Source organism: Oreochromis aureus, linkage group 3, assembly GCF_013358895.1.
Source record: "Oreochromis aureus strain Israel breed Guangdong linkage group 3, ZZ_aureus, whole genome shotgun sequence".
Classification (NCBI taxonomy): Eukaryota; Metazoa; Chordata; class Actinopteri; order Cichliformes; family Cichlidae; genus Oreochromis; species Oreochromis aureus.
In genome coordinates this window covers 47,397,628-47,406,808 of record NC_052944.1, presented here as the reverse complement: position 1 = coordinate 47,406,808, position 9,181 = coordinate 47,397,628, and the positions used below count along the sequence as shown (strand labels likewise).

The window sequence follows — 9,181 nt, the reverse complement described above, 5'->3', positions numbered from 1 at the left end:
TGTCCTGCAAGTTTTAGATATCATCCTGGGTCAACACACCTGAATCACATGATTAGTTCGTTACCAAATCTCTGGAGAACTTCAAGACATGTTGAGGAAGTAATTTAGCCATTTGAATCAGCTGCAGGACCCGGTCCTCGAGGCCTGGAGTTGCCCACCCCTGCTCTAATGTGTGAATGCAGCATAAGAGTGTTCTCTTATTCAGCTGAAGTTTTTCTTTGTTTCTGATTTTTACCCACTATGATGCCAGGAGTAGTGCGCAAAACTAGGACTGACTAACCAGTCAGTGGTGAGAGAGGTCCTTGCAAGCTCAGAATGAAAGGTTTGTTTTGGTTTAAATTTTGTTATGATTAATTTACCTGAATAAATATGCTGGACAAGTGAACCACAAAAAAACAAAACAAAACAAAAAAACAGTGGAGGCTCACTGATGAAGATTTGAAGAGATTGGAGAGAGTTATAAGCTTTCCTTCTTTGAGAATTCACTTTGACTCCACAGTTGACTCTCGCAGCTGGAGTGTAGTGAACAGGTGTTATCAGTGCGGATGGGACGCTAGAAAAAGATGTTTCTACACTGAGTCAAGCTTCTGGAGCACAGATGTTTTCAAACACAACTCTGAAGCATGGTTCAAAACACCCACATCACGTGATCACGACTAACCGAGGTTTTGGTGCACTTTACCCCAGTTTCAGTAGGTGGTGTACCTGCTGCTTATAGACATAGAAAAACAGACAGGTGGGTGAGCGCCATTCACTCATATCAGCAGAGAGAAAGTGGCACATGGTGCTGTCAACTCATAAAATATCTCAGTAAAAACCTCCGCTCTGTCTTCAAGGTGAAAATTTAAAAAAAGTTAAAAGAAAAAGTTTTCAGCTCTGACTTCGCCTGGTCTTCGTCCTACTTTGAATAGAAAACATAATTTTCATCCTTTGCTATCTTATGTGGTTGCAATTCTACTAGGTTTTAAAAATAGTTATGCAAAACAACGCGTGCCCGCTCCGATAGGCCTTAAAGGGTTAACCCTCTGGGGTCCAGGGTGTAGTTGGCCGTTTTTGACTACTTTTGATTTTACCTCTACATTGCATCTTTAAAAACAGTTCATTTTCCCTTGTTTGGTATCATTCTTTTCAGCACAACCTATGTGAATTTACAGTTATTTTTTTCATTTTGATATACTGTATTAACACAATTGATCTTAAATCAGACAAAAAAAACATAAAATCAGAGTAGAAAAAAGTGTCTGTGAAGGTTCTCAGTCATCCAGGTCATCGTAGTCAAAGGAGCTTGGAAAGAAAAGCATCTGGACTTCTTTAAGTTGCTTGAAGACGTTTCACCTCTCATCCGAGAAGCTTCTTCAGTTCTAAGGTCAAATGGCCGAGAGTCCCAGATTTAAACCCAGTGGGAGTATTCTCGGATGCTTCTCGGATGAGAGGTGAAACGTCTTCAAGCAACTTAAAGAAGTCCAGACGCTTTTCTTTCCAAACTCCTTTGACAGTAGAAAAAAATGATATTTTTTACTGTAACAGCCACAAACATGTTTAACGAATCATTTTCATAATTTGAAATGCAAATATAAATTGTAAATATTAAAAATCTATGCACAAGTTTTGAAGACAACAAAGTTATATGCAGCTATTTACCTAAAAATGCTGCCAAGGCTTTTTTGAAATAACTATTTTCAGACTATTTATTTGTTCTGCATTAAATAAGATGCCACACAAAGTGTCTTCTTTGTCATTAGCTTGGCTCTGTCCCTGGTTCTCCTCTCTTCCAGGTTTAAAGCCACCGTTCACCTCGATGCCTGTTTGAGCGATGTGTCGACAGGACAGCAAATCATGAAAAAGGATTTGTGTTTTAACCTTTGGAGCTCAGATTGAAAAACAAACCAGTTGTTCAAAATGGCCACGTGTCTTCACTCTATCAGCCGGTATCACTTCTTTAATGAAGCCAACAAGATATTAGTGTGTGCTGAGTGTTTTTCTGATGCACAGCAGTCCTTTCCTAGAGTTATTTCCAGCTGTTTGTCATCCCTCTGCGCTTTAGTGTTTTTTGTTGTCATGTCTGTGTTTGTCCACCAGGTGTCTCCCTCAGCTCTGTGTGTTTGTGTGTGTTTCTTTCAGTCTCTGCTCACTTTGTTTTCTGCAGGTTCAGTTGTGTGTAATCATTTTCTTGCATATGGAATCAAGTCAAACACACTGAGCTCAACATGAACTTCCTGCCAACAGAAACTGAAATCAGTGCAAAAGCACCAAGGAGGAAAACTGCTTAATGTATTCTCTCAGATTAGTTTCACATTGGCAGATCCTGGAATGAAGGCAAGACTTTGTTTCTTATAAATAACCTGAGTTTGTTCAAATTAAATACAATGATCTTCTCATTGATCATAATAATGAAAAGTACACTTCCTGCAGTTTGCTGAGTCAAAAACAGCAGACAAACAGATCAATGTAGATGTAATGAGAGATTCGTTACAAATGTACAAAGCGAGAAAAAAAATCTTTGCGATCAATAAAGAACTACTGATTTCTCTGTGAAGTAGAAGAGAAACAACATACACAAAATTATTATTCAAAGAAATGAAGCTCTTGTGTTTTTATTCTACGAGTGCACTGACATGACACTGATATTTGCAGTATACAGTTAGATCCACACAAGACATTAGAGCTGCTGTTCTAACTTTCATTTTAATCCAAACGATTAATACCACCAGCATTTCTCCCTTACCCAGTATCTACACGTCCATAAAGTGTGTTCTCGCCCCCATAGAGGCCACAAAGAGACTAAAGCAGCCAGAAGTCGAACCTGGATTTTTTTTTTAATCCGTAGTCAGATGATTGTCCATTGTACCACAATGGGAAGTGTTCTAGATAGACAGGTTTGAGCTGATTATGCACTCATTCTGATAACATGTCACCCTCCAACAAATAAACACTCCTAGTAGCAGATACTACAACAGGCAGAAGACATATTTGTTGTTGGATTTATTGCAAATTGCTGCAAATTGTGTGCCACAGACTTTGTAATTCACAATAAGTGACTTATTAAAACATTTTCCTCCTGAAAGTGAAACTCTGTCAAAAGAAGTTTGAATGTAATCTTTATTTAGTTTAGTTTATTCTGCATTTAGCAGACACAGATGGATTTTTTTATATTAAGAAAACAACAACGACAAGTACCATCCCTGAAAATCCTTACACTGTGGACTGTGAGACAATCTGACATATGACACATCTTACATAAATATTATATATTCAGGTATATATAAAAACTAAAACTAGATGAAAACCTGAATGAACACACTCAGCTTTGGTTACTCTTGCTTTGATTAAAAAAAGAAAAAGACGAGGCTTCAGTAAACAATAACAGAACTCGATCCCTGGACCTTTACGAACACATAAACTTAGATAAACAACAGAACTGAACAAGCCTACACAACAGGAGCAGACTCCTGCAAAAGGCTCCTCCTCAGTGTCAGCTCTACCACCAGCACACTGCTATAACTCACAGCTGTCCCCATATTCTCTAAGCATGAAACTGTTTATCAGTATGAATTCTCCTGTGCCGTATTAATTGCATACTCCAAATGAAACTTTCCCCACAGGTGCTACAACAATGGTGCTTCTCGCCTGTGTGAACTCTTACGTGAGATTTTAGAGCTGATTTTTGACTGAATTCTTTTCCACAGGTGCTACAAGGATACGACTTCTCACCTGTATGAATTCTCCTGTGCCGTATTAATTGCATATTCCAAATGAAACTTTCCCCACAGGTGCTACAAAAATGGTGCTTCTCACCTGTGTGAACTCTTACGTGAGATTTTAGAGCTGATTTTTGACTGAATTCTTTTCCACAGGTGCTACAAGGATACGACTTCTCGCCAGTGTGAATTCTCATGTGATTCTTTAACTGTATCTTCCGAATGAATCTCTTCTCACAGGTACTACAAAAATATGGCTTCTCACCTGTGTGAATTCTCATGTGACTTTTCAAGCGTGTCCGCTGACTGAATTTTTTGCCACATTTGCTACAAGGAAACGGTTTCTCTCCTGTGTGAACTGTCAAATGTGCAGTCAGTAAGCATTTATACTGAAACGTTTTCCCACAAGTGTCACACTGTAGAGACTTTTCCCTTGTTTCAGTTTGACTCTCTGAAGCAGCAGTGTTGTCTGCTGAAGTATCAGTCTCCTGCTTCAGTCCAAGCTGCTCTCCCTCCTGACTGCTGCAGAGTTCCTCCTGTTCCTCTTTAATCTGTGGAGGCTCTGGGTCCTCCTGGTCCAGACTGGAGTTCCTCTCCTGGTTACAGACCTGCTGCTCATCCAGACCCTCCTCTTCCTCACCAACATGCTGCTGTTGGAGGTCTGAAGAGACAAATTCAGAAAAACAAGCCGTTGAGAAAACATTTTCTGATCTGACCCCTCAGTAGTGATCAGATTTGATGAGAATTTAGCGATTCCAGTTCCATTCTCAATATCACTTAACGATGCGAATTTTTAGTGGTTCTCTTAGTGAGAACCTAATGAGAAACAATGAGTCCCGACTATCTCTAAGCCGCATATCAAAGGCATTACATACATGCAAATTAATCGTTTGCTCTGTGGGCAAATGTGTGTGCATGTTGAAGGTATTTCATAACCGTTCTTTAAAGTAATGCAGTATGCTACTATGGGAGGGGTGTGGTCTCTGGCTTGTTGCAGTGGAAGGGTGGTGCAGTGAGCTCTTGAGGCGGAGTCAGGGCAGCAGAGGGGACAGGTGTGTGTGCTGTGACTAAGGACTCTCTCCATATATAGTGACGGGCGAGACTGACAGGAGGAGTGTGTGCAGTGCAGGAGCTGCAGAAGGAGCTGACTCCTGGCTCCTGAGTGCCTTAAACCAAAAACGTGAACTGCTAAACCAAGCAAAATAAAAGAAAACACAACACGTCAAACACTGTGTGTGTCAGGTCATTGTTACAGTTATTTTCGCCTGGAAGGAGTAATTCGTTACACTGTTCATTACATTACTTTTGGATTCATATAAACTTACAGGCTACAGCCCCACACACCAACACAAATCCATATCCTAATACAGGACACACGTAATCTTTCTCTTAGTATTTACAAACAGACTCAACAGAAGTTTTTACCCACAGGCTGTCAAACATGCCCTACCTCCACCCTGATTGGAGGATAACTGCACTGCCAACACTCATGGACATTACACCTTATTTATAAATCATATTTCTGTTTATACTTCAATGCAACCAACACCCCTACCTCTTTAAAACTGTATTTATTATAACCTTATTTAGTATAGTTCCAACAGCACCCCCCCCCCACTCAATGTGCAATATCACTGATCACACTGCACCTCTCAATGCACCTGCTAGTTAGATGGCATGTATGTGTATGTATATAGATGTAAGCGTGTATGTGGAAATATGTGTGTGTATGTATGTACGGATGCAAATATGCATATATACATATATGTATGTATGTGCATGTATGTTTGCAGGTGTATGTATAATTTGTACATATCTTTCTTGTGTAAATGTAAATTTGTCTGTTATTGTGTAAATACAGAGCAAATTTAAAAGTGTTAAATGTATTGGTGTTAGTAGTCTTCTTGCAAAAGTATTGTTAATTTTACTCTTAGTAGAGTCACATTCCTTTAATGTAACTCTGAGGTGTAAAATTATAGTAGTTAAAACCGAGTGTTAAAAATGAGTGTTTCTATGTCAAATCTGGAGGTGTTACAATGGAAACATTAACTCTTGAGCTCTTAACTCCGAACTCTGAGAGGGGCTATGACACTAATAGAGTAAATTCACAGACTCCGCCCCCAGCACCATAGGCTCCAATCGAAGCTGAAGTGAAGCGTTTCTGAACCTTTTGCTCTACATATTTGAGTTGTTTGCCATGCTTGGTAAGTCATTTTTTCAAAGATTGTTTCAATTATTATTATTAGCTTTTACTTCTGTGGCTCTTTGGAGTTGAGACAAAGCTGTGTGAAAGGCATTAGCCATGTTGCTCGCTGATAGCATAATATTCTGTTTTAGCTAGCTGAAATGTATTGTTTGCAGGCAAATACTACAGCCTTGAAAAAAGCTTGCATGTGAATTTTCAGTCAAATTTTTGGTCAACTTAAATACACCTAAAACAATGTCTAGAATGTGAAATGTTGGTATAATGGTGCTACTTGAAGCCTGAAAACGATCTCCCATTAAAAACAACAACAACAACAACAAAAACGAGCAAACGGCAGCTACTAATTAATTTTGCAATTAATTAGTGTCAACTAATTTTTAATCAATCTCCACACAGAATATGCTGTGAATATGAAGGTGGAATATGGGGGAGAGCAGAAGTGCGTTGAAGTTCCACAAAGTGATGAATGAAGGACATGCATATTGTATTGAAGAAATAAGTGATGAGAATGCTGTTATTTATTTGCATTTACCAGCTCACCTATGTCAGACCTTTTGATAAACAAAATTCTAATGAAAGTGAGAACATGTAGATTGTTACATCTTTCAGAAAATGTTTTGAAATTGTGGTGCACAGCTCAGAATAAATGTTTTTCAAAAACCATTGCATCTTTTTAATGTTTATTTCCAAAGAAATTTCTAGAAGTTCAGAACAGTAGAATTTCCACTTTTTAGAATTAATTAGAAAATAACTCTTATGTAGTTAAACTAAAATACTCTTTGAGAGTTAATATATAAACTCTTAACACCTAGTTAGCATTAGTAAGTGTTAAATTATCAACTCCAGATAGATTTGGTGTTTAACACTAAATCACTTACCAACTCTCCAAAAAGAGTTAAATTAACACTCTCTGGTGTGGACCCATATAGACACTTTAATAGTGTTGAAATCAAATCTGACAGTGTTAATTTGGACATGCTGGATTTGCTGTGTACTTACGCTAGTGTGTACTCCACACACATGGAGAGATGCCAAACTGCCTTTCACTGTTCTTGTAACAGTGACAATAAAAAGCTATTCTATTCTATTCTATTCTTAAACATGAAAAAAACTTCAATCTGAAAAAAAAAAAAAAAAAAAATCTTCCACATTCAGGAGATAAAACCTTCCAACAGAGAAAAGGTTCATTTTTCATGCCTTATGTGAGGTTGCATGCATATCTTATTGTATTTAACATTACTGTACTTGAAACTATGGATTTATTTTTGGATTTAAGAAGACGATTTCTTTTAAAAATTACATTTTACATGGCACAAAAAAGACAATGTTCACTGTTAAACATAAATGGAAAACAATGAGCAGTTCAATCTGAAAGTGTTTTTTCTCTTTATAATATTTATTATTGTACATTAATGAGATAAAAGTACTTCTTATCCAATTAATCCATTATTTGATAGAATAATCAATAGCTGCAAGCCTAATTCATTTTTATTTCGACCATCACAGTTTTACATACCTATTCTGTGTAACTTTATATCAGGTTTACAGATGGTCTCCATCAATCCAAGCTGCTCTCCCTCCTGACTGCTGCAGAGTTCCTCCTGTTCCTTGTTAATCTCTGGAGGCTCTGGGTCCTCCTCTTCCTTACAGTTGTGTTGTTGTAGGGGGTCTTGAGGAACAAAGAAACACAAGAACAATAATCACTAATGTCATGACGAAAACACACACTTAAAAACTATTTTACAATAGTCTCCCCCGACAGCCCAAAGCAGATGGCCGCCCTTCCCTGAGACTGGTTCTGCGGCAGGTTTCTTTACCTCGAGGCAACTGCTTTTGTAATTTTGTGCTATTTAACTAAAACTAAATTAAACTGAATAGAAAATCGTGTATCAAAGTCTAAATAAATAGTGATCATTAACAATAATAATAATAATAATAATAATAATAATAATAACAATAATAATAATAATGGATTGCATTTATATAGTGCTTTTCGAGACCCTCAAAGCGCTTTACAATTCCACTATTCATTCACTCTCACATTCACACACTGGTGGAGGCTACAGTTGTAGCCACAGCTGCCCTGGGGCAGACTGACAGAAGCGAGGCTGCCATATCGCGCCATCGGCCCCTCTGGCCATCACCAGTAGGCGGTAGGTGAAGTGTCTTGCCCAAGGACACAACGACCAGGACAGACAGAGCAGCGGATCTTGCAACCTTCCGGTTACAAGATGAGCTTCCCAACCCCGTGAACCAGGGTTTAGACGCTAACCAATCAAACAGTCCCTTTTATGTGAGCGTTCACTCAGCTCTCATAGAGAATAAATGGAATAAACAGTTGGTGTACCACACTGTCTCATTAAGAGTGTGTGTGCTCTTCCTGAACTATCACCGTTTGCTCCTCTGAATTCATCACCAAAGTAACAGCTTCCTGCTCTCAGCTAACATCAGCTTAGAGAAATCCTGGAGAAGCTGATAAACTTTCAGATTTATCACCAATCAACCAAACACTGAAGAATCTGAGCTTGAACAGCACAGAGTTAAAAACATGTCCATACCTATGATGTGTGAGTTTCTGTCGGGTTTCCGGCTGATATCCAGCAGTCTGTGCTGACGGTTGATCTCCTCCTCATACTGGACGATGGTTTTTTGAACCTCTGAGAAGATTTCTTCACAAACAGCAGTTAGTCTCTCCTTGATGAACTCTCTCAGATACTGAACTGAACTCATTGCTGCTTCAACTCAGGCTGAGCGGATCGATACAAGCATCGATGAAGCGATACCGACGTTGGTATCAGATCCACACTGACGTGACGGGATCTATACTTTAGTTTGTGTCTCTCTTCCGACTTTAGTCCGCTTCGTTAAAAAGCAGCCATGTCTGCACCCAGCGCTGCACTCGAACAGCCACACTTTGCCCCTCCACTTCCTTCTTTCTCCTTCGGAGCTTGATGGCAGTTGGCAAACCAGCTTACAGGTGCATTACTGCCGCCTACTGGAGTGCAGGGAAAAAAATTACAGACGTGTGTCGGGCTCGTTTTTATGACCTTCGTTTTGACGTTTGGCCGTACCACGTGACTGATTCAGTAAACACTTTGCGCGTTTAGTGTGTGGATCTCTCTACAAAGGAGATTTAGGGCCACGTTGAGAAAAAAAAATCCTCTGGCATTTCTTAAATTTGTGACTTTATTGCGTGTTTGTTTTCAGTCTTTTTGAACTTCGTTTTTTGCGATGTAAGCAAGATAGGACCCCCCCCCCACACACACACACACACACA

The 9,181-nt window shown here is 39.0% G+C and overlaps 1 protein-coding gene across 1 annotated transcript; it reads right to left on the bottom strand.

Annotated features, from left to right (window-relative positions):
• Positions 1 to 2,562: 2,562 nt before the first annotated feature.
• LOC120439428 (gastrula zinc finger protein XlCGF8.2DB-like) lies at positions 2,563 to 8,904 on the bottom strand. Its single transcript, XM_039610404.1, has 3 exons — positions 8,463 to 8,904; positions 7,421 to 7,573; positions 2,563 to 4,359 (listed from the first exon to the last, which is right to left on the bottom strand). The coding sequence occupies exons 1-3, from the start codon at positions 8,632 to 8,634 to the stop codon at positions 3,524 to 3,526; spliced, it is 1,161 nt and encodes a 386-aa protein (XP_039466338.1). The 5' UTR covers positions 8,635 to 8,904; the 3' UTR covers positions 2,563 to 3,523.
• Positions 8,905 to 9,181: the final 277 nt, after the last annotated feature.

Excerpts from the sequence above, each read along its gene's own strand:
- LOC120439428 (XM_039610404.1), bottom strand. The coding sequence starts at position 8,634 with ATGAGTTCAGTTCAGTATCTGAGAGAGTTCATCAAGGAGAGACTAACT. Across the intron at positions 7,574-8,462 it reads CAGAAACTCACACATCATAG|ACCCCCTACAACAACACAAC; the intron begins GTATGGACATGT and ends TTGTTCCTCAAG. Across the intron at positions 4,360-7,420 it reads TATAAAGTTACACAGAATAG|ACCTCCAACAGCAGCATGTT; the intron begins GTATGTAAAACT and ends TTGTCTCTTCAG.